General features: G+C 36.5%; 1 protein-coding gene across 6 annotated transcripts in view; it reads left to right on the forward strand.

The window, feature by feature from the left end:
- Nucleotides 1-25,015, forward strand: part of SMC6 (structural maintenance of chromosomes 6) — a 43,438-nt gene extending 18,423 nt beyond the window's left edge. For 5 of the 6 annotated variants that reach the window (XM_041489171.1, XM_041489170.1, XM_041489172.1 and 2 more), the window contains 19 exons: nt 75-194; nt 282-377; nt 1,501-1,647; nt 2,011-2,099; nt 2,643-2,807; nt 3,532-3,710; nt 4,715-4,916; nt 5,040-5,154; nt 6,477-6,637; nt 7,626-7,761; nt 8,753-8,833; nt 9,464-9,634; nt 11,743-11,880; nt 12,617-12,762; nt 13,443-13,568; nt 14,223-14,328; nt 16,137-16,289; nt 18,009-18,106; nt 19,386-19,830. In XM_041489171.1, the coding sequence (XP_041345105.1) occupies nt 75-194; nt 282-377; nt 1,501-1,647; nt 2,011-2,099; nt 2,643-2,807; nt 3,532-3,710; nt 4,715-4,916; nt 5,040-5,154; nt 6,477-6,637; nt 7,626-7,761; nt 8,753-8,833; nt 9,464-9,634; nt 11,743-11,880; nt 12,617-12,762; nt 13,443-13,568; nt 14,223-14,328; nt 16,137-16,289; nt 18,009-18,106; nt 19,386-19,494 (2,538 nt within the window). In that variant the 3' untranslated portion in view covers nt 19,495-19,830. Of the gene's footprint in view, nt 1-74; nt 195-281; nt 378-1,500; nt 1,648-2,010; nt 2,100-2,642; nt 2,808-3,531; nt 3,711-4,714; nt 4,917-5,039; nt 5,155-6,476; nt 6,638-7,625; nt 7,762-8,752; nt 8,834-9,463; nt 9,635-11,742; nt 11,881-12,616; nt 12,763-13,442; nt 13,569-14,222; nt 14,329-16,136; nt 16,290-18,008; nt 18,107-19,385; nt 19,831-20,528; nt 20,735-22,625; nt 22,817-24,973 lie in introns of those variants that run through there. The other variant, XR_005956966.1, reaches the window with a different exon arrangement.
- The last annotated feature ends 416 nt before the right edge of the window (nt 25,016-25,431 follow it).

Raw genomic sequence — 25,431 nt, forward strand, 5'->3', positions numbered from 1 at the left:
CAAATCTTTCCAAAATTTCATATTATATCACAGCTTTTTGCAGTCATGATTGAACCCCTATTTTCTTTTTTAAGCGTCTTGAAGAACTTAAGCAGCTTTATTTGGAAAAGAAGGAAATTTTCAAAAGCATCGCATTTGTGAATGACATGCAAAGTCGTCTCAAAGATTTGAAACATCAAATGGCGTGGGCAGTGGTAAATGTCTTGCTAAAATATGTTTGTTCATGTGAAATGTGCTTCATTCCCAGTCTTCTGTGCATATGCTAATATAGGCTTCTTTAGGTGAGTGAGATGGAAAAAGAAGTAGAGCTGCTCAAAGAAGGCGTCGAAGCTGAAGAAGGAAATACAGAGCTCCTTCAGAAGGTAGAAGAATGCCAGGTAGGTAGATGGTCTAAACCATATATCACTCTAGCTGTAGTCACCCCCCAAGTCAGAGATCTGTTGTGAAGGTTTTTGTGGGTGTCATTGCCTTTAGAAAAGAGCAATGATTTCAGGAGACATTTGGAAGTTTTGGGATGGTTCTTAAGACTTCTGTACCTAGCAAGAAAGTATTTCATCATACATTCTGATTTGCATATGAAACACTTTTTGTGCAGAGACACAGGCATCATTATTTTGAATCTAGAGTCATAGAAGAGTTTGGGTGGGAAGGGACCTTAAAGATAATCCAGTTCCAACCCCTCTGCCATGGGCAGGGACACCTTCCAATGGATCAGGCTGCTCAAAGCCCTATCCTACCTGGCACTGAACACTTCCAGGTATGGGGCATCCACAGCTTCTCTGGGCAGCCTGTGACATTGCCTCACCACCGCCACAGTAAAGAATTAACTCCATATATCTAACCTAAATTTCCCCTCTTTCTGTTTAAACCCATTATTCCTTGTCATATCCATACAGATAATGAAGAGTCCCTCTCCAGCTTCCTTCACCCCCTTTCAGATACCAAAAGGCTGCTGTGAGGTCTTCATGCAACCTCCCCTTCTCCAGGCTGAACAGCCCCAAAACTTTTCAGTCTATTAAAACTCCTCCAAACTTTCTTTGTTAGAACTTATTTTTCTTTTTTAAAAAAATGTGGTTGTGGGTTTTTCTCTTTCTTTTAAAAAGTACATGTTTCACAATTTCACATTTTTGTCTTATGGTCAGCATGTCTATGTGGCGATGAAGGAACATTGTCTAGACACTGGTTTCATTTCTTTTGGTGTCATGGTACTTGACCTTATTAAAAGTCCTGTGTTTGAGTAAACCTTGAGATAGAAAAAAAGGTTGCTGTCTGTGTCACAGATTTGGTAGTCTCTTGATTTCCCAAGAATGAACATTTATGAGTTTTCATCTTAGCATATCCATGGTGGCAATATCTTGCTCTTTTTTTTTTAAACCCAATAGAACTCAAACAATTTAAATGTGTCTGATGGATTCTTTTAAGAGATATTTGTCTTGTAACATTAAGAGGTTTTGAAGAAAATCTTGTTTCATTACTACTTGTTTTGTTTTTTCACCAAAGGTAAAAGTGAATGAAGCAGAAAAAAAGTACAAAGCAATACAAGACAAATTGATAACAGTAAGTGAAGAAGCACAAGCCCTTCATCCTCAGTGTATTTCTTTGAAGGCAGAAGTGCAGGCAAAAAGAAAAACAGTCAATGAAACTGAGGTAGGCAAAAAAAACCCTTTCAAAATTCATACCAATTTAAAGCTATAAACTTGTCCATGCTCTGCCCATCTGTAATTGGCTTCTCAAGTCCATGGTGAGTTAAGAACAGATGCAATTTCCTGCCTGACTGGCAAGTAGTGTCTGTTCAGGAGCCCTGGCGTTGATGCCTTTACATAGTTACTGAACAATGCTAAACTTAGGTCAAAATAAATAAATAGATGTAATTTTTGAAAATCAAGTTATGTTTGTCTGGTTTGGTGCAGTTCAGTATATATCAGTATATATAATTTCCACAAGAACTGTAGTTCTTGTGGAAATTATTTCTTCTATTTCTTAAACCACTGTATTCTATTTCCTTGATAGATTGTTTATAATCGTTCCAAAACAGAGTTAAAACGTCTGGAAAAAGACCGTGAACAGCTACATAAACGAATTGAAGAACTGAAAAGCTGGTAAATACAGATACAGTGATTTTGGTGTATGTTTATTAAGATAGGTGGAAAAGAAGTGAGCTTTTCTGGTTACTGAGAAAACCTGCAGTAATCAAAAATATTTATTTAGTCTTTGGCAGGGTCCACTTAAATGCCTGAATATTTCTGATCATGCTTCTTTACATACCAAAATTATGACTAGAATGTCAAAAGAAGAGGCAATTGGGTGGCAAAAGTGGCTTTTCTTTGTTTGAGGTTTTTTGTTTGAGGGTTGTTTTGTTTTGTTTTGTTTTTGGTGATAATATATATTCTTTACCTTCCATGATAGTGCAAAACAAATATGTCTTAAACTAAATGCAATAGGAATGTAACTGGGGGGAGTTACATGAGATTAGAATTTTTAAAAAAAATTAAATTGGCATTATTGCTATGTATATCGTGCAACTTAACAGAATCTTAAATGTAACTGATGAGTAAATCTTCTCTACGCTACAAGTAATGAAATTCATGTCACTTGTAAATCATCAGTATGGTTTTAAAATATGGACGTATGTTCTTTTCTAGTGCTAATCAGGATTCAGAGCCTGAGAAATTGGAAAGACAAGGGAGAATTGCATACTTAAGGGAACAGTTAAAAGCATTCCATGATGAAGAAGTAATGATTGGTCAGCAGTTGGATCAGTTTCAGCAGGCTATATCTAAGTGTAGGGAAGAACATTCTAGACTCAGGTATGTTATGCTTTTTAAAATGTAATTGTTTACCTCTGTTTCAAGTTAGAGAGAATCCCTTCTTTATGTATCCCTTCTAATGTACCTGGGATCCTTGAGGTGTTAAGGCTCCAGTTTATTTTTCACATTATAAGATAATAGATAAACTTAGGAGTAATTACTGCTTCTGTAGTTAAGGCAGATTCACAGAGGCCCTGAGGCAAAGTGGTTCAAATATGAATTTAGTCCATATCCAAGATAAAAAAAACAAAGCACTCTAGCTTTGATTTGGAAACCTGAACTTGAACAATGATTACTGAAGGGGATTATGGCAATGTCAGTCATTGTCTTAAAGGATTTGAGAGTTGTTCCTTATTGCACCTGGTGTATTAATTTAAATGCCTCTTACCAGTTATTATAACCAATGCTTACTGTGTGTTTTGTTGGAGATCTTTGAAGACAGTGAAATTGAAACAGATAATTAGAAATAAAATAAATTTATTATAATTTGTTAGAAATAAAAAAGTCTTGCAGAACTGTTGCAAAATAGTAATTTTCTCTCTTGCTTTCTTTTTCTCATGTTTCTTGAAACTATAAAAACCTTATTGCATGTGTGTACCTAGCTTTACATTGAACAACTGATACCTTGATACACAATTCTCTTCGTAATTGAAAAACAAGGCTTTGTAATTATTTTAGTGCACTTTAGGCTCTATAACTACTGAAAAAAAATATGTTATCTTAGGAGAGAACGCAGTGAAGTGCAACAAGCACTAGATGCCCAGCAGAAACAGCTGAGAGATCTGAAAGATAGTAAAACAAACACTTTGAAAAGATTTGGACCACATGTACCAGCATTTCTTGAAGCAGTTGAAGTAGCCTATAATCAAGGACACTTTAGAAAGAAACCTCTTGGACCTTTAGGTAAGAATAATTTGTGAAACATGTTTTCTCATGAGATATTTTTGTATGGCTGCTAATGTAAGTAGTGGTCTTTTAGAAAACTTTGTTCTTTAAGGAACTTCAGATACATCTTTTTCTTCTGTACTTCCTGGACTAAAGGTTTTACCCTGGTAGGTTATCTTTTGTTTCTGTTACGCACTCACTAACATCTCCTGGCTTTCCTCTTTTTCCAGCAATTTTTGTTGAGGTATTTTACAATGGTAAACTTTCAGTGCATCCCTCCAACTCCCCCACACCCTCAAGGCATCAGAGAACTGTGCTTTGACTGCTTGTTCCTCAGTGGATAGCACTGTCCAGACCTTGGACAGATTTTGTTCAAAATGTCCAGTGGCTGACTTGTGGGTTTCTCAAACTTGAGATGTTTTGCATGGAACAGGTCAGACAGATCCAAATGAGATTTTCTTGGGAAGCTGGCTTTTTTTTGTCTTCTGTCCAGCTCTGACAGTGCCTGTTATTTTCAGTTTGTGAAAGGGAGGAAAGGTTTCAGCATATTCTGGATGTAAAGTACATGGCATTTACTGCAGGGTAAGAATGTGTGCTACTGAAGACAGGTGATATACTGGAAATCTTGATGTTTGTTTAATTTGCAGTATAGTTGTTCCACTGCCTTCATCCTTAAAGTATTAAATTGTTGATAAGCTGTCTTTGCCTTGATACATTTCTGCTAAGCTGTCATAAAATTGGTACCCTAATGGAAAAAAATACAGGCCTCCAACTATGTGTAGGTGTCTCTAGGCACAGAAATTATATATTTGTGTTCTCAGGTCTGTTGTAGAGTCTTTCAACTCAACTTCTGACTCAAGTCAACCTCTTAATTTTTTTTCTACCTATAAGAAAAGTTTATTTTGGACTCTTAAAAAACCCTGCAATACAACAAAACGAGAACCTTGAGTGGTAAAAATGCTCTACTGAATGTTTTCTCATGGAACACAGCACCTAAAGCCTTGCTTCTTATGTTTATTTAGGTGCTTTGATTCATCCAAAAGATCCTGAACTGATCTTGGCTATCGAGTCCTGTTTAAAAGGCCTTCTTCAGGCATTTTGCTGTGATAATCATAGTGATGAAAGAGCGCTTCAGTTACTGATGTCAAAATATTATGCACATGGACATAGACCTCAAATAATTGTAAACAAATTTCAGAATAGAATTTATGATACTAGTCAGAGGTAAGTGTGTTTTGAATTTTATTGCTTAGCCTTGATGGTTGAAAAAAGAACTATTTTTATTTTTTTTTTTTTAAGAATCTCATATGAGTTTCATGAATGGTGGGTTTTTTTTCTTTTCTTCAGAGCTGTTCATCATCCGGAATTCCCATCAGTTCTGACAGCATTGGAAATAGACAATCCGGTGGTTGCCAATTGTTTGATTGATATGAGGGGTATAGAAACAGTCCTGCTGATTAAAGTAAGGCTTTATGCTCCCTGTTGATCTTTAAAGAAATGTGTGGAGCATTTGTGATGTCTTCACTGGTAGTGTCTTTAATGGATAAGGAGGTAGAGGAAGTTTTGCTCCCCTCTCTGCCCCATATGTTTCAGGACCTTCCCTGTTTGTTTCTGGGTTGTTTGCCACTACCTTTCCAGGCCTCTAAGTGGTGTAGTTTCCCAGTCTAAATAGTCCATGTGTGTAATCAGCCTCCTGACTGCTGGCTCTGTCTCATGTCTCTCAGTTACTTGGTGGGTTCAGGATGTGCTGCTTTTTGGGTAGTTCAGGAGTTACCAACATTTCCAAGCTGCCCCTACCAGTTGTACCTAGAAGCTGGTAGCTAAGTTTTCTGGCACTGTCTGAGTTCTGATCTTAATTGATTTTTGGTTTTCTGTTAGCACTGGATACCAGCTCCTGCAGATAAGATTACAGATAAAATGTTCAAAGATAAAAATAAGGTGTATATGTTTTTATTTAGAGAAGTCTGGGTATTCTCTAAGTAAGCAGAACTAATGATCCTTACTTTTTATGAATTTTATTTTTCTTTAAAATCTCTTGTCCCAGTTTATCCTCTGACATTCCTACTGGAAAGAGGCAGTTCCTGCTCTATCTAAAGCAGAGCTGACTGTGTATCAAGCATGGCTATCACTGAGTTGGTTATGTAAAAGCTGAATTTTGTAGGCTTTCCTCATGGCAGGAATGTTGGGATCGTTCCTCCCCCTCTGCCTAAACTAATCAGTGATTTTCATAACATTATTATCTTTGAGCCCTACCTGAACAATTTCAACCGAATCTGAAGGAAGTATTCTGTGGAAAAATTGATACATTGGAATGGATAAAATGGTTGCCTTGGACAATGGCACTTGTGACCACTTAGTCTGCACTGTCAGTGTTGGGGTTTTTTACCAACATGTTTCCCTGAACTTTAATTGAATCTTGTTTGATGTCCTTCATACCTTGCTTTGGAAGCTTCTTTCCTCTGTGTTTATTTACTTTTGTCAGTTGAATAATATCTGTGCATAGTGACCTACTGGTTAGTGATTTTTTTTCCCCAAGGCAAATTATAAGGGACTGATTAGATTACAGAATTCACAAATAAATGACCAGTTAAACTTAGTGGGTTCTTGAGGATGTCTTACTCAACTAAGAAAAATAACATAATTTTCACGTTCTTTCATTAATGTATTTCTTTTCATTAAGAATTGAAATTATTTCTGAGTGAAAACATCTAGACAACTTTTGAATTCTTATCTGTGATTATGGTTGCATTTCTGCTGGTATTACAAGGCCATTTTGTTTTTCAGAGTAGCCGTAGGGCTCGTGAGGTAATGCAGTGCAATCAGCCCCCGAGAAACTGTAGAGAAGCTTTCACTGCTGAAGGTGATCAAGTATTTGAACGACGCTATTACTCTTCCAGTTTTGTCAGACCCAAGTTCCTAAGTCAAGATGTTGAAGCAGAAATCAGGTTAGCATCTTGTAACATGTTTGTAAAAAGTGCACTTCTTGGTATGAACAGTGGAATTGCTTATTTGTCTGTTTGCATCTACACTACTCTCTAGTCTCTCCATTTTCTTTCTGAGATCTACACTTCCTTTCTGAGAATTCTAGAAAATTTCTTCATTTCAGTGCCTTTTTGTGATAGGGACAAACTTGCATTCTATTTAGTTAGCTTTCAGTTTGGGGCATGTAGATCTTACCGACCAAGCAGGGATTTTCTGTGCTCAGTAGTCCAGGAAATCTAGCTACTTTCTTTTTTATGCTTGGTCAAAAAGAGTATGGAGTCAAGGCTTTTCTTTAAAAATATAATACTTGAACAGTGATGTCATAGTCTAGTGCAAGGGAGGCCTGACTATTCAAACCAAAGTTGTTAGCACACATCCTCCTGTTGGTTTCAGACTTTGCATCTGTGTTTCCTCGGGCTTTTGACTTCATTCCTGGTAGGTATCTCTGAGAATTCCCTCATCTTTTTTTTTATGGGTTTTTTCTCTCATTGCTTTTAAAATGGTAGTTGAAAAAGCAAAATATACTTCAAAGATTACAAACTTGAGCTGTCATCAAGGAAATTTGTGACAATAGAGTACTTTAATTTTGAGGCTCAGATTATATTAGAGATAGATTAGGCAATTTTATTAATAGCTGATAGTATAAACTGAATTGAATGCTAAAATTTATTTCTGTAAACTCAAAAGTTTTAAATGTGTAAATTAATTGTAGTTGGTTCATGGCAGTATGTAATGAATTTCACTCACAAATTATTTTAACTTTCAAAGTGTTACAGGCATTCCATTACCAATTTTGCTATGGGGGAATGATGTAGGCTAGTTAAAAAGGAGTGCATTTTTACCCTTTGTCTTTTAATGCATGTAATTTTTTTTTTGTGTATTTCTGTATGTGTGTCTCACAAATAATATATGTGTAGTATATAACATCTCAATATCACTTTGTTTATAAAGTCACTTGAATAAGGAAATTGAAAACAAAAGGGCACAGTTGACAGCCTCTCAGCAACGCTTACATTCCATTGAAAATGAGATCAGGCAGAATGAAGATCATCTCTGTGGTCATCGGCGACACCAAAAACAACTGCAGGTAAAAATAGGTACAGTGTTAGTTTTTAGAAATTCCTCAGTCTTTCCCTATTTCAGTCTTTCCCTATTTCATTTTGACTTCTGCAATCTATCTGGAGTGCCTGATAATTTTTAATTTTTATCCTTACTTCTCTTGTTTGCTTTCATGTTTTTTTTTTTTTTCGTAGTATGCTCTTACAGTTGAGGACAGAATGATGGAGACCACATGAATCCTTACACATGCTGTTGTTTCTGTTCAGTATCTTTCCCTGCCTTGTGCTAAACCTTACAAATTTCTACTGCTATTTTTGACACTAGTAGTAAGTTGTTGCACAGAAAAGACACTTGCATCATATAGTGCTTCTCCCTGCTTTATTTCTGTTGAGCCTTGCCTCTTCATTTCCAGAATCTTGTTTATCTTCATGCTCTTCTGGTATATTCTTAACTGATCTTGATATACTGACTATTTCTTCTTTAAGTTCTCTTAATTTTAATTTTAAGTAATCTTAATTTTTTAAGTAATCTTTAAGTAATGTTAATTTCTTAATTTTAATTTCTTTATAAACCATTTTACAGCTGTTAGCCTTCTTTCTGTGGTCTCTGGTACCTCTAGGTAGGATGTATATTTTTGGTGCTCCAGGTAGGCAGTGTAAGCTAATACATATTATATAAGGTTATATTAAGTAAATAATAAGTAAGAAGCAGCAAAAAAACCCCTAGCATGTAGTCTGAAATGCTGAAGATAAATACTAGGAGAAAAAATAAAGTGTATTTTATTAAATTGTCATATTGAATAGAAATATGATAACTTAGTGAATTAAAGCAACTTTCAGAACAAGTTATGTCTCATGCAATTGAATTCCACAGGTGGGTGTGAAGAGTTGTGTCTCTTGTTAGTCACTAACGAAGCTAAAAAATACAAGTATCTTCTTTCCTGTGATGACTTAAATAAACAAATGTGAACTTTTCTTTTTAGTTAAGCTTCAGAACATGTATTTTCTTTTTCTTCCCAGGTGAAAATAAGAACAGCAAATGCAGAGATAGCAGATCTTGAAAACGTGGAAGAGCACCAGTCAGCAGACATCCATATATTAGTAAGAACAGATTATGCAATTATGTCTAATCAGTGTATGGATAATGTCTTTTAATGTTGGCAATGCTTTGAAATAAGCAAAGTTGGATAGTGAGGAATGGAACACTTGCCATAATTTGAAATATTTCTCTAAATTGAGTGATTTTATTTATTTTTGGTGATTTAATTTTTTTTCCCCAGGTTTTGCAATATCTGTCTTTTTGAATCAAAGTATTTATGATGATAAATCATTAGGAATGATGTTATTTTCTAGGAGACAACAACAATCCACTTACTCTTCCTGCATTGCATTGTATATTGGATGTATGTTGGCCACAGATCCAGAGGGAAGTTACCTTGTTCTTTTCAGTCTTTTTATCACAACTCTAAAATAAAATCCTCTTAATTTTCAGTCACATAAATATGAAGTTCCACTTTTATTTTGCAGTTTGATTTTGTGGTCACCTACAAGATCTGTCAGTCTCTTCCTTTGGGCTTTAGTGACAATTACATTAAGCTGCTCCTATTCTTACTAGAGTTAAAGAGTACTTCATGTAATACTGTACCCTAATACTGATAGTAAAAAAATCTGGTACAGTAGTTTACAAATGTGTCTCCTTTTATTATTCTTAACTTTAATATCTTCTGACAGCAAGACGAAGCTGAAGAAAATAAGTGTAGGATGGAATCTGTGAAACAAGACATGCAGCTACAAAGCAGAAAAATGGAAGAACTGAAAAACAGTCTCCAAGCAGCTGAAAAAAAATTGGAAGAGGTAAAAGAGAAAATTCATCAAGTGGAAGAAATTGCTGGCCCAATTAAGGTAACAATAATTTCATATTGTATTTTTGATTTGTTCTGTTTGTGTGTCAAGGTGAATGAGGTTAAGAAGAGGTGATGCAGGAGAAGAGAACTTGTTTCCTGATATACTTAAGGTCACCTAGAAAATGGAAATGGAGCATTCCATCTAGAGCATGTTGGGAAATAAGCTTGGCGATATTTTGAAGGTGGTGTTCATTGTTACGTGTAGTCACTGTAGTGTTTTATGTTTAAAGAGAGTTCATTTCCTGGTATCTTTAGTCATGGAGTGAAAAGGCAGGAAAAACAGTTTCCTTGACTTTGCTTTCTCGTGCATCACATTTTTTATTTTGTTTCTAAGAAACCTTGGCTAAGAATGTGCATAACTATTCATTTCTCAAAATATCATTTGATGTTCTATATGAATTGATTGTTATTTTATGAAGTTATATATTCACAGAAGGTACCAGTGTATAGTTTTAATTATTCAAGACTACACAAGGCACCTGGAAATGGCAGAGAAATAGCAAGACTTAAGATAAATAGCAGAATGGTGACATGCCAAATTTAATACTGGCAAGTGGAAGGCAGTCTCACTTTGGCAAGAAGAACTTACAATTTGAAAGTAGAAAACAGAAATAAGAGTTCAGGAAATTTATAGTACTGTAAACTTGTAGAAGGATGAAATGAAGAAAACTTAAAGATCGCTATAGGAATCTCTTATATGTCTCATTTAAACTGTAAATTGCTGTGTAGTCAGCCTAAATTAAAAGAGCAAACCAAAAGAGTACAGAAAGAGGGTAGCAAAACAACAGATAAATGTGTTGGTTCTAATGTATCTAATCTGGAAATTCTAGAGATATTATCTATTTTAAAGGAACCACTCTGTATGGAAAGAGAAGAGATTTATTCACAATATGAAAACATTATTGCTTGTTATTAAGAGTACTGAACACAAGTGGGGGAAGCACTGAAATTCCTGAAGAGGTTTTAAATCAGATGAGTTGTTAAGTATTCTACAGTTGTTTAATTAACTGTTGGCATATAGCAAGTTGTGCTTTTAAGATAGAATTGGAAAAAAGTAAGAGCATATATTATTGTTGGTGATGGTTGGTTTTCTTGTTTGTTGTTGTGGGGTTTTTGAGTTGTTTCTTGTTTTTTTCTCTTTGGTTTGGTGTTTTTTATTTTTGTTAAGACAAGCCATCTAGTTGACAGGGATGAAGAAGACAGTATGTCCTAATTCATGTCATTCTTTATACCTCTTTGATTCTCTGGAAAGATAACCACTTCAATAGTATCAGTACTTACATAGAATAGAGGTTGCTAGTGAAGGGTCTGGAGCACAGTTCCTGTGAGGAGCAGCTGAGGAAGCTGTGGCTGTTTAGCCTGGAGAAAAGGAGGCTCAAGGGGGACCTTACCAGTCTCTACAACCACCTGAAAGGAGATCGTAGTGGGGTGGGGCTCAGTCTCTTCTCCTGGGTAACAAGTGACAGAAGGAGAGGAAATGGCTTCAGATTGCACCAGGGGAGGTTTAGTTTAGATATGAGCAGCAAAATTTTCATGGAAAAGGTTGTAAACCATTGGAACAAACTGCCCAGGCAAGTGGTGGAATCACTACCCCTAGAAGTGTTAAAAAATGTATGGCTGTTATAGTGGAGGATGTGGTTTAATGGTGTGTATGGTGGTGGTTTTGCGTTGATGGTTTTACTTAATGTTCTCAAAGGTTTATTCCAACCTTAACTATGCTATGATTCTATGATTTTATATTACAGCTATAGCAGGACACTGAATTTTCACACAAAAATGCAGTTCTGGCTGATATCACACAGGCATCAGAAGTTCCAGATAGAATATAGTGTAAAAAATACATGCAGTTTTTTGAGCTTTAGGAGAAAGCATAGCTTTTTTTAAAGATTGAAACATTACCTCAAGATACAATTCCTCAGATCATTGCATGTATTTGTTCCTTGTTGGAATTGAGCATAGACTTTCTCATAAGCTGCTGTTAATGCTCCCAGAAGTAGTGTTACTGAAAGCAAAAGAAGTTAGAACAACCTGTGAGAAGTCAGTAAACACTAGAGAGATCTCAGGAATCTACCCCAAACAGCTCATATCGTGATTTGTTCCAAACAGGCTGAATTAAGCCAGGCTGAGTCAGAAGTGGAAAACAGTAAACGCCATTTGCAGCACTATGAAGATAAACAGAGAGAACACGTGGCTTGCATAAATAAGCACAAAGATTTACTAGTTTCCAAAGAAAAGGAATTAGAGGTATGTGTGGTGGGGTTTTTTTTAGCTATTGAAGTCAGATGGTCATGATTCTTCTAATATTTAATAATAAATCCTTGCACTTGTATAACATACAGACCATATTAATGTACTCAGCTGCACTGAGTATTCTCTCAGCTATGTCTTACACTGATTAGGTAAAGCAAGTAATTTTATCTAAGTGAATTGCAGCTTCTTTTTTTTCTGATAGGACACCTGTTCTCTCTTGACAGATAAATTAGGGTTCATCTATCTAGGATCATTTCTTCTGTCTTTTGCAATGAGAAGATTAAAATTACTTAAAATTTGGGGCTTAAGTTAAATTGAATAATATTGTTTTGGTTTCTTGGATGGTAGGGTTTTCCTTTTACAGGCCACATATCTGGTCTTTTGAAGACTTACCTAATCAAGCTTTATTAACTAACTCTGAAATCACATCCATAAAGACTTTTGGAAGACTGCCCTATTTAAATATGGTGATTTTGGTTCCTTATTTATCTGCATTAGCTAAATAACTGTGATTGTATTAAAAATCTTGGATACAGTTCTTGGCACTGAAATAACTACCCATGTATAAATGTTGTTGATAAAATTGTTAACTGAGTTTGCTGTGATGAAAACAGAAAGAACACAAGAATATTGTTCTTGCTTGGAGTTTGTAGCATAAAATACTTGTTGTGAAGACTAAACAGATTTTTGAAAAATGTGACAGTTTTTTGAGTTTCGAACATTCCTTTAGGAAAAAATGGCAAAAGCAAGGCAAATCTTCTCAGAGCCCATCAAGGTCAGCAGAACTGTTAAAAGTCTTGATGCAGAAATGAATCGCTTGAGAGAGAAGATAAATTTAGAAAGCAGTCACCGTGGAAACAGAGAAGAAATAATCCAGTAAGTCATCTTTACTGTCTAAAACAGTTCAGATAGGATGGAAAAGAGAGGGGAAAGAAGACTTTTCTTACTGAGAGTTTTCTTACTGACTCACTATGTGTTTATGTGTGTTTTTACTACTTAAGCTGTTTCTAGAAATGTTTTGTACTGGTTCTCCCAGTACTGAACAGGCGTAAGAGTCCTGAAACACCTTTCAGTGATTTTAAGCAGCATCTGTGCTGTATATAAGATGTGACCAATAATCAGATACCCTCTTAGTGTTTTGAAATATCCCAGTTATGACGACACAAATTTAACTTGCCATTGTTTTGTGATGCATTGAGGATTAAGCATAATTCTAGTTTGAGTAACTAATGCACAAGCTGGGAAGCTCCTTGAGTGTATTTCAAGGAAGCACTCCCCTCAGATATTCTTGAGCATGGAGAAACCAGTCATTCATTCTCCTTGGTGAAAGAGTTTATTTTCAAAATAATTAAAAATAAAATTAAGATTTAATTTTGGTTGACATTTCGTTGTAAACAGTGTCTTACTTATCAAATGCTTTTAGCTTTCACATAAATTCTCACAAGAAAGTTTTCATTTGAATATTCTGCTTATCAAAATGATTTTCAGAATTTACAACAATAGCTCAGTTTTAATGTAATGCATATTACTCCTAACCTTTCTGTTAATTAAAACAGGCAATTTCATTATGCAAAGGAAAGATACGAGGATGCAAGCAATAAAGTAAAGAACTTAAGGAGATTTATTGCAGTGCTGGATGAAGTGATGACAGAGAGGCTCAAAGTGTATCGGCAATTCCTAAGGTGAGTTTAAGACAGTGTTCACAACAATCTTTTTCACCTAAGCTTGCTCCCACTTTCAGTCTTATCCTGACTGAGAGTTTAGAGGCAGCCTGGACTGACAGCTGGAAAAGCAGTGAGATAGTGGAGCCTGTATTTTGCTTTATCCCAAAGACCTCAACTGTGTTGACTTCATCCAAGGCAGTTCTGTCTGAATGCTGGTTTCAGTCAGTAAAATGTCAGCAACATACTAGGACTTGAAATAATCTGTGCTGTCACTCATTTTTATTGATTATAAGCAGTGGTGCTGAGCTCTTATAATCTCATTTTAGGCCAAACAATTCTCCTCTGCTCTGTGATGAAAATCTTTGAAGATCTTGATTCAGATTCTATAATTTGACAGCTTCTTCTGCATTACTGTGTACACCCCTTCTTTCTTGCTTCAGTCCCTTAATATCTTATACCTGTCCATGAAGATTTTGTTGTTGCCTTCCTTCAAAAGGATTGTCTCCAGTATGTCTAATGTCACCCATTTGAGAGTGCAGTTGATTTTGGGGAAATGTTGTTATTGGAGGAGGGCTTAATGTTTAATGATGTGGAACTGTTGATGAAAATCCGTTGTCACTTTTTCATGTATTTAAAAACTTGCTCCCCTAATGTTTGTTTGCTTGATTTAAGGAACCTTTCTATGCAATGCAAACTCCACTTTGAGCACTTATTACGTGTTCGAGGTTGCTCTGGACATATAATTTTTGATCACAAGAATGAGACACTTTCCATAACAGTAAGTTATTTTATACTACTTCAGTTACTATAATACATAATGAATTATTATCTTAGTCTCAGATACTAGAAATGCATTGAAAATTATAGAAAAAAATTGTTTTTCCCTCTGCAAAATGTGATACACTAAGTTGTAGTGTTATATCCTGATCAAGTAATCAATTTAATCATATAAAAGAGTTATGATTACAAGTAGAAAATCGTGAAGTATAAGGTGTAGAAATGTTAGGTGTGTTGTGCTTGAAATATGCAGCCATAGGAACCTCACCAAGAAATTGCTGGACTTCTGTGTTTTGGTTAAGAAGCTATGGAGACTGTCATGCACACCAGTTACGCTGCTTGGGAGCCTCCTACCCTTCCCATCTTGGTTTGAATATCAATGATTCCAGTCAGCAAACCTCAGTAGAAATGACCAATGATTGTTTTAGGATAAGAATACTGATGAAGTTATATAACTAGCAAAACCAGTCATTGCAAAGGTTAAATTTAAGAGTGGGCATATTATGTATGCATAGTATGTAAAAGAACTTATGTGACAATGATTCAGCAGAAAAAGTATGTAAAAATGGCTGGATTTTGTCTGTTGAGCGGGACACATTGGAGGAGTTTCCAAAAGCCTCATTGAAGAAGTGTCCTTAATCACAACAAACTTATCCAACACTTACCCAGAGTATTGGATAAGTTTCTTTTGTCCCATTTGGTGACAGTAGGATGTTTTTGAAAACTAGGAAGGACAGAAAACATTGCGATTTTAAATGGTTGCTAGATTACAAGGAATAAATGTGGATTGGTCATCTAGTCTTTCAAAATAAGTAATTCCTGGTTCATTGATAGGAAGTTCAGCAGTATTTGTGTGATTCTATAATGGCACTAGTTGTTATTTAAACAACTTAGTTCAGGAAAGCTTCAATATGTTTTTTTTCTGTGTACCTTTTAACATACATCCCAAAAAGTTTTATCATGGATTTATTTACTTTTTTTTCTGTGGGAGACTTCAGTTTTAGGGATTAAGGGGAAAAATGTACAGTGGCAACATAAATACATGTAAACAGTCTTAATTAGACAGGTGAAGCACATGTATCTGAAGAACTAAACTCAGTCCATAAAATACCAAGTCATTACTTGACTTTATCAGAATATATTTTTTTAATAGCTGATGTCTCACATATCTCACAAAATAGATCTGTATTTAGTCAAGGAATGTAAGTTGCAAAAAGAAGACAATTCCCTGCAAAAAAAATATTCCACTTCAAAATAATCCATATTTGCCTGCTTAACTTGTTAAATGCAATGCAGTTAGCAGGGCAAGAAAATGCCCAAGTTTCATCTTACAGAAGGAGTACCACAAGATGTCATCATAATCAATGTAACCAAATGGCTGTTCCCAGTGTTTCATGTATTCCATGTAAAGAATCCCTTCCTCATTTAAAATTCTGTAAATCAATTATCTGCTTTTCTATTGTACCCAGTAACCATGGGATTTTACTGTTATGTAAACATTTATGTTGACATTTATTAAACACTGTGTAACAGCTATTAGAAATAGAGATTTGAATAACAAAACTCTGGCACAGTCATTCAATCTGTTCAGTGTGTATGATTGTGATAGAAGAAGTTGCAGTGATCCTAGAAATATGTTACTAAATGGTTAGGAGCCATGCCATTCCGGAATGACAATTGCAGTGAAATGCAGAAAAGTGTTTTCAAGTGATCTCTGTTCATGTAGAATGTGTTTGCTGTTAAAATTATGGTTCTGTTAGTATGTCCTCATCTCAGATTTAAAAATTGCTCCAATATTTTTATTTTAAGGTTCAGCCTCGAGAGGAAGAAAAAGCTGCCCGTAGTGATCTGAGATCCTTATCAGGAGGTGAACGTTCCTTCTCCACAGTTTGTTTCATTCTTTCTCTGTGGAACATTTCTGAATCTCCTTTCAGATGCATGGATGAATTTGATGTCTACATGGTATAGTTTAAACTTAAACTGTATCTTCCATTCTGATTTGTATAAATTAGCAAAATAGTTGGGTTGTTACTTGTATTTGATTAGATTTAAATTTAAATTAGATTAGATTTTAAACCACTGTAGTTAACTGTAAATTATAAAAAACCCCCAAACCAAAATCAAAATCCCCCAAAAGAAAATTTGTTAGGGATCTTACTCACTCTGTTTGGTGTCATATGAAGCTTATTTTGTTTCTGAAGTTTGTATCCGGAAATATGAGCCTTTCTCTTAATTTATGTGTTCAAACCATTGTTCAGCACAAAACCAAGAAATCAGCTGGTACTGTGTTTGTCAGAGTTTGACTCTGCATATTGCTGGGACATTCTGGGCTTTGCATGTGCTTTGATTTCTGCCAATTTTGAGATCAGTGTGGGTTTTTTCAGAGCAGATGTAGCAGCTGGGTTCACTGTTGCTGCTCATTTTACAGAAACTCATACTTCAGCTAGGAGAATGTTTCCAAAATGTTGTAATGCAGAATAATGACCAATAAATACTAATGTTTGCTAAAACTGATAAATCATATTTTTTTGTACAGCTTCCCTGGACAGGCCATTAACTCATATTGAAATTTATTTTCTTTTTTTTGAAGATTTATTTCCTCCTTATTAAATATGCAGGGTGGTATGAGTTTGAGAAAATATTTACTTCTGTGAGACAAAGTTTTGATACTGCCTTATTTAATTTTGTCTCAGTGTCCCATCTTCATCAATCATTTATTTACTAGGAATCACTTAGAGGGAACAAAGATAATACAGTTTCTCTTAAAGAATTTCAAAAAGGACAGTATGCATCTAAGGTAGTGAAGCAGTCGTTTTTCAGCCAACTTTCAAATCTTAGATCCTCTTTTAAAAGTTAGTAGTACAGAGGTTTATCCATCTTTCCAGAAAATGATGGATACTCAGAAGTGTAGGCCTTGCAAAGAGCTTGCACGTCATCTATTCCATAAATTATTCCCCACAATTTGTCTTTCCACCACAGTGCCAGTACTGTTGTCTTACTGTCCACACACGTTCTGTAGTTACTCCTGGTGTAGTCCCAGAGCCCCACCACATGAGGACTCCACGGTGTGTTTTTGTGGGAGATCTCTGCTTTCATGAAGAACAGTACACAGCCGTAGAGCTTTGTTGGTCCCTCCTAGTAACAGCTTCTTATTGCACATCCTTTTCAGTAAGCCTAATGCATAAGGTTCCATTCAAAATAGTAATAATGATAATAACAATAATAAACCTAATAAAAACAAGTTCCATAATATCATAGGTTTCATGGAGCCCTTAAATCCTTTCAGGTGATTTTTCAGGCAGGATTTTACAGGAAACATTATTCTGCTAAAGTACAGTTCATCTCAGCATACCAATAAAGTAAGAAGTACTGTATGTACATCAAAGATGATAGAAAAACACTATAAGTAGATGAATGTGTGATTTTTCTGATAGAAGCTTTCCATTGCCCATGTTTGCTAAAAAGTAGAGTCTAAGAATTTCCCAGGCTATAATTTGTAGCTTTCAAATTTTTACCCTAATGTTTCTCCAGGTTTTCTTAGTTTTTATTAGTCTTATTTAGACATTTTCTTTAGTCAGCCTTGACTGTATAGCAATTAATTCTGGTAGGTTTTCTAGAATCATGCTTTCTAATGTATTTATTACTGTCAGTACCACTACCTGACAAATCTTTTGTCTTTAGGATATGGTTAACAGAAGAATTGCCATCGACATGATTCTGGAGAGAGCTGATTTTCAGCGGCATCGACAGTTCATTTTGTTCACCCCCCTGAGCATGAGGTAATTCTCTTGTGGTTTATTTCAGGATACAAGAATTGCAAGGGAGTTCTCTTGCAAGGAGTGTATTTGAAAAAGTTGAATGTGAGGAGAAAGAAATTCTGCTGTTTGTTGCAGTAGAACATAAAAAATGAAGCAGTTCTGTGAATTTAAAGAGTTTTTTTAACATAATGGTCATTCAGTGGGACTTGAATCAGTTTATCTGAAATAACAACTTTTAGAAATGTTTTCTTTTGTCAAGCAGGCTCTTCTTAGCTTAGCTTTTTATGTCCCTCTCCTCTCCCAAAAATAACGAAAGACAGGATTTGTTTTCTGTTAATACTATACTACTTTAAAGGGGTTGGTGATTTGAGTTGATTTTATTTTCTAGGTTTTAGTGTTGCTGATCTAGAGAGTCATAGCTTATACCATGTTTTCATGTTTTAAATTTGTCATCTAGTGGTTCAAAATTCTTTCAAAACCTCTATATAAACCCTGGTAGAGCCATTCCCAGTTTAAGGGGACAGTCATGTCTCTAACCTTGTGCAGGCAGCTCCTCTCTTATTAACCCAGTGTATCTAGTGAAGCTTAAGAGGTGATTAAAGCAGTCTTCAAAAAGAAGTTGATTTATTCCTAATTGTCTTCCCTCACTAAAGTATATAAAAAGTAGAGGAGTGGTATCTGTTGTTATTTCAGTGGAAATGCTTTTGTGGAGAGTTTCTGAAACTAGTAAACACACAGGATTTTTTTGCATGGTTACTGTTGAAAAAATTAGTAATTCAAGTTCAGTTTGAATTTGTTATATTGTTCCATGTTTCATGTTCAGCAAACATTAAATTTAAGAAAAATATGGGGGCAACTTCAGAAAAAATCCATTTATAATAATCAGTGGAGAAGCCATGTGAATTTATGTTTAGTAAATTATCTCAGTATGTTGGGATTGATTACATGTGTGTATAGTGTGTGCTACTTCAGTATCTGTAAGGCAAATCCTTACTTGTATTCCATCATTTGTTCGTTTGGAGATTTTGGTAAAATAACCTTTTCTCTAGTTAAGGCAGTCTAATTGTTAGAAATCACATGACTGAAATGCGTGCTTGTCATTACCTCAAGATTTTATTCTACTCGGGCCCAGGATCAGTGCAGTGAAGCCCAAACTTCACCTCATGTTACGTTTTTTAAAACTGACAAAGAAAAAAAGTGGAGTTATTTAAAGGAAAATATGTAGTGTAAAGAATCAAATGGAAGTACTAAAATTCTTGGAGAAGAAACACTGTTGAAATGATGCATCCTTTATTTTTAGTTCTCTGCCTACGAGTCCCCATATTCGAATCCTCCGCATGCCAGACCCTCCAAGAGACCAAAGAACACTGAATTTCCAAAATAGGAATGATGAAGATGAAGATCAATAAGTATCTCTGTATGAATATGGTATTATATTGAGGATAAATGTGTAATAATATGTGTAAAATTATTGCTTCCTGATTCTAAAATAGATGATAAATTGTTAGATACTCTCAGGAAGATATTTCTGTATTGTTATTAATTATTTTTTAACAGATTACTGTGTGTGCACAGAAGAAGAATAAGCACAGTTTGGATGAGGAGAAAATTTTTAATGTTCTGTTGATATTTTTAGCTACCAACTGTAGAATTTTTTTATCTGTTGTTCTGATTTTTCTTCTGAAAATTTTGAAATATATTTTGTATAACTATAAAATAATATTTTAATAAACTGTTTGAACTGATACTTGTGGTAATGTTTTAGTGTCTCTACACACTTAAAATTAGCATTAAATTATAAATACTGTTTTCTTCCTAGTTATGCTTTATTTCTTAAATGTGTGGTAATTAATACATGCAGTAAAATGTGTTTCATTTATTTTCCAGTGGAACCACAGTAGGTGAATATGAGCAACTATTAGAACTTATACTTGCATAAATAGAAAACGGAAAATTTTATATGTAGTATATTATCTTGGTGGGAAAATAGTTCTTTCATTCCTTTCTTAATGAGTTTGAGTGTCTTTGGACATGAGCTTACAAAATGTAGCAAGCTGTATCTTTATAAACCTAGATTCTTCATTCCAGTGAACTGGTTCTTACACACTCTTGAGTTTCCAGGTATAGAAAAAATCTCTAAATATTAATTTTATTATAATAAACTAAAGAGACACAAGTCTTTCCAATAGATAGGAATGAAGTAGAATAAGAATTTTGAGAAATAATACCTTAACTTTTCTATACAGCATTGTAGAGCTGTGTTTCATTGGGTCTGCCTGCCCTCTTTCCCCTTCCCCATTTCCCTGGGACCAGAGTACTTAAACTTGATTTGTTTAGATACTACAAGCATTTATTGGGGATAAGAGGGAGAAAGAAGAACCAGATTTTTCAAACTCATTCAAATTAACCTTTTTTTCTTCTCCTGTTCTTTTTTTTTCTCCAGGAACTTGAAATTTTTGGCAACTTCAAAAAAACCCCACTTCTTAGAGTTCAGCTGCATATCTTTTTTGTCATTGTTTTGGGGGATTTTTTGTTGTTGTTTGATGTTACATGGCTACAAGAGCCATTGAGACTACTCAGAGAACGACATTCAACAGTTTCTGCACTTTTTTACTGAATAGCAGTTCCTCAATAAAACCTTATCACAGTGTAACTTTTAACTTGACTTTGTAGCGTAATTTGTTTTCAGTCGCAGCACAGTATTAAACTTGTAGGTTTCTTTAAAATACGGAAGCTAGGTAAGACTTGAAGGAAATACACCCTACAGAATCATGGATCCATAAAAAAATTCTGAGTTGTAAGGGACCCATCAGCTGTGTTATGTTCCCAGTGAGTTGTGGCAAGTTGAAGTCCTGCATAAGGAGAAGGGCAGCTGAGCTGGAAGTGTCCCTTAGTTCCTCAGAGAGCCATGCCTCAGTGTCATCATCCTGGTCTATAGTAGACTCCCAAGGTGACATTGCATTATTTGTATTTCCTTTGATTCTTAGAGGCTTGCAACTGTGCCATTGCCAACTGTAGGCTCTGTACATTCCATCCCTGCCATGGCTTACAATGCCACCCCGGGCACTGCTGCCCTGCCCATCCCTCCTGAAGGGCCTGTGACCAACAGGGCACTCCAATCACAGGACTGAGCCCACACTTTCACTACACCAATGATATCAAATCTCTGGGACTGGACCAAAGGCTTGAGATGGTCTTGTTCCTCGTGCTTTGTGTATTAGTGTAGAAACAATTTCAGCTGTGGTGCTTTGCAGCCAACAAACCTGAAGGAGATGGAGGGATCCCATTAGTTTTCTCAAGTTCTTGCATACCATGCCATTGCTCCCCAGAGGCAAGCCTGGTTTTGTTCCTTTTTGCCTTCCAATTTCTGTCAATGAGCCCTGCTGGATCCTGTGCTAGAGCTCTTCCCCACCCTCCCCTCAGTGCATCTCATCAGGTGTCAGTAGAGCAGGTGTTCAACAGAACATCCCATGGTTAAAAAAAAAAAAAAAAAAAAAAAAAATTTTTTTGCTTACACCAGCCTTGGAGCTATGTGTTGACCTGGTGGATCTGCCTATTCCTGTCAATATTCCTTGTTACCAAAAGTATTATGGAAATTGCTACATGTGCTTCTGATGCTTCAACCTTCAACCCAAAGCCCTGAAGTCTCTTTTGATTGTCCTTGGAATTCTCTGCTTTTTCATCACTGCTGGCTTGAAGAACCGATAGTGGATAGTAATCAGAGGGCATTGCTAGACTAGAGAGTTTTCCAGTAATTTCTCTTACCCATGCCTCTGGGAGCCAGCAGAATTCCCCATGAGTTGGGTCTGGTCTGCATATCAGGCTGTCCCTCACCTCCCTCACCTTAGAGGGAGTTTCCTATTACTGCTACCCTTCTTTTCGTGTTATCAGAGGTCTTGATGCGGGTACAGGAGGTGTTGCTTTAGGAGGGCCCTCTGTCCCAGTAGGTCCTTTGCCCACCCCATCATCTGGCCTTGTTCCAGAGCCTCGTACTTGTTGCAGAAGGTTCCAGTTCTACATGTTTCCAGGAGGAGGAGGAACCTCCTCCCAGCATGTGGAGTGACCTGCTTCCAGCCTTCATCTTGAGCAGACCCTTGACTAAAAGGCCCTTGACTAATTACCCTGTAGGGTTCTGAGTCCACCTGCTTCTCCACTACAATGGAGGTTTGAGACTCCTGGGAGTCTTGATACTGTGGCATCTCTAAATAACCTATCTCACTTGTTCACTCGAATACCACGTAGCCTGTTCACTTCCTCCTGAAGCCTCTTCACCTGGTGACAGCTCCTCAACCACAGCACACCTTCTGCAAAAGAGCTTTTGTCAGCCCCAGCCTCTCAGGCATCAGGCACTCCTGTCACCTGCAGAGCTGCCTCTGCCCTCAGCACTCCTGGCTGTCCAGAGGCCTCTGACACAGCCGGTTCCGTGATCCAGCAGCTGCAGGGGAGTGAGCTCTACGTGTCATCCACAACTGGGGAAGCTTCCACTGCTACACAGGTACAGCTGGGGCTGAAGGGATCTTTTTGTGCTCTTCTTCACCAGGCACTGAGTCTGTTTCCCTCTCCTGGCAGACCTCGGGCAGCCCAGGGTAATGCCAGCAGCTGTGAGGAGGTTACTCACAGAGAGGACCAGGCTTTTTGTTAATGTGCATGCTGCAAGAGACAGACAGAGGTCATCCACTGAAATGGGAAGGTTCTGGCTCAGCAAACCAGTAAGGATTGTTCAGGATGAAGGTAAGAGGTATTTGAGCATGTTACACAAACAGGCTGTGAAATCTCTGTCCTTGGAAGTTTTTGGAGTCTGTTGAATAGACTCCTGCATCTCCTTCAAGCAGGGAGCTGGGCAAGAGACCTATGAAGGTTCTTGCCCATCTGAACAATTCTATAATTCCATAATTCAAGGTACTTACACCTTTAGGATTATGTGAAGATACTGTGAGGCACCTTACAAAGTGCATGCTTGGCAAAACTTGTCTGGAACCAGCAGGTCGAGGGAGGTGGTTCTACTGCTCTACTCTGCTGTTGTGAGATCCTGCCTGGAGTACTGTCCCCAGCTCTGGGGTCCTCTGCATTGGAAGAGCATGGACCTGTTGAAGCAGAATTAGAGGAGGCCACAAAGATTCTCAGAGGGCAGGAGAACCTCTGCTGTGGAGACAAACTGAGAGTTGTGTCTGTTGAGTGCGGAGAAGGCTCCAGAAAGACCTCATGGCACCTTCCAGTACTTAAAGGGGCTACAAGAGAACTGGAGAGGGATTTTTTTACTAGGGCCTGCAGTGACAGGACAAGGGAGGGTGGCTTTAAACTGACAGATATTAGATTTAGATTAGATATTAGGAATAAATTCTTTATTGTGAGGGTGATAAAGCATTGGAATAGGTTGCCCATAGAAGTTTTGGGCACCCCATCTCTGGAAGTGCTCCAGATCAGGCTGGACGGGGCCCTGGGCAACCTGTTTTAATGCAAGATGTGCCTGCAGGGGGTTGGAACTGAATTATCCTTACAGTCCCTTTCAACCCAAACCATTCTTTGATTCTAGGACATGACCATGAGCTACATGTCAAGCTTGACTCGATTTTATGATGAAATTGGAGTAGGTTTTAGACCTTTTTATAGTATGAGATAAAACGGCATTGCATTATTTCCTACTGATTCTCTTCAGTATCCAAAAAAACCAAAAATGGCAAGAGTGCAGAGGCAGGAAAGAGTAAAGCATTTATCTTCATTAGTCTTCTATAATGAGTTGTGTGGAGAAAAGAGATTAAGGAAAATTAATGCATTCCTACTGAGCTAACACTTCAGTTTTCTCTCAAGCTTTTATAGACTTACTTGAAATATTGGAGGACATGGCAACAATTCTGGTCTTTTGTTCAAATCAGTACTTTGAATTTATTCTAATCTACCACTGTACTTGATGAAGATGTGTTCCTAACTATATAATTATTATAAGCATATTTGCATGGTGGAGAATTAATTCTGAATAAACAATTACTGAAGCCCTTGCATGGATGCACTTATTTTTGCAGTGATCCTACTAAGGTCTCAAAACGATCATATTCTTGGTTCTTTAAATACAGAGTTTAATGTAGTGGCTACCTAGAGAGAAGATTGCAGTGCTGATGCTACATTTTTGAGTTTGACTGTGTTTTTGAGTTGTTGGTCATTTTGGGTGGCAGTGCATTGCTTAATGCTGCACTAAAGTAAATGGAGCCTGTCTAGACACATAAATTCAAAGTGCAGGGAAACACAGAATGAGAAATTGCTTCTCATGTATGTAAACCAGAGGCATAAAATCTGAGAAGTATTCAATGTGGGCATATCATTCTCAGAAGTATGGAATTTCTAGAATGTGTATTTTAAGTTATGCCAAACGCATGAAGTACACTCCTCCCTTATTTGCTCAGACTATTATATGTGTAGCCTAAGTACAATTCTGGTGTAGAAAATGTAGTTGACATTTCTGGTTTTGCTGTTTGGAATACCAAGCAACCCAAAAATGACAGTATGGCTTTGGTTTTGGCAGCCATCGATTCTCTGATCCCCACCCACCACAAATCTTAACAAGCTGTTTAAAAATTGTTTTTGTTGCTTGTTTTCTTTTCCCTTTAATTTTAAGATGAGCTTTGCTTTTTAAATTTGAAAATACAGAGAATTATTTGGTTTGTGTCATGTTTTATTGGTTGATTTTTAGCTATTAAATGTACGGTCTTGTTTCTTCATAAGGTAAGGAAGAAATATCAAACATGCAATTGTAAGGTGTTCAGATTGCTTTTTTTTTTTTTTTTTCTTTTAATCCAGCAAGAAACCAACTGTTTAAAGCATCAGGGAAATGGGGCATAGGAAGGTTTTTCATCTGCAATTTCTGCAGTCTGATAGTTCTTCATTCTTTTCCAGGACTGTGCAGAATTTGTCACAGGATAGAGAGAAACTTGATTTGTGCACATAGAACTGAAGAGGAAGTTGGTTCTCCTCACTATCCCTCCTTTATCATCATACTTCATGGTTAATTTATCAGTAGTGATTTTTAACATCATGTCTGTTTATATTAAACACAGAGTAGTTTAGTGTCAGATGGTAAGAGAGAAGTCTCTGACTTCAGGAGGGAAAAGCATTAAAAACCAGGTTTAGGCCAAGCAAATATTTCACTTACACAGCTTAAAAATCATCACAGGTTTAGTAGCTGTGCTGGTAAATCTTAGCAGTAGCATCTTAGAGCATCAACAGCTGCTCCAGTCTTAAATACAAGAACTACAACTTTTGGTTTTGTATAATATGACTCTTCTGGTGAGTGAGTGTAAAGTAGTTTTCTTCATGCTTCAGTAATGAAATACATATTTCCCAGTGTGCAGTGA

Source organism: Pyrgilauda ruficollis, unplaced genomic scaffold (assembly GCF_017590135.1).
Source record: "Pyrgilauda ruficollis isolate IOZ18807 unplaced genomic scaffold, ASM1759013v1 scaffold90, whole genome shotgun sequence".
Lineage (NCBI taxonomy): Eukaryota > Metazoa > Chordata > Aves > Passeriformes > Passeridae > Pyrgilauda > Pyrgilauda ruficollis.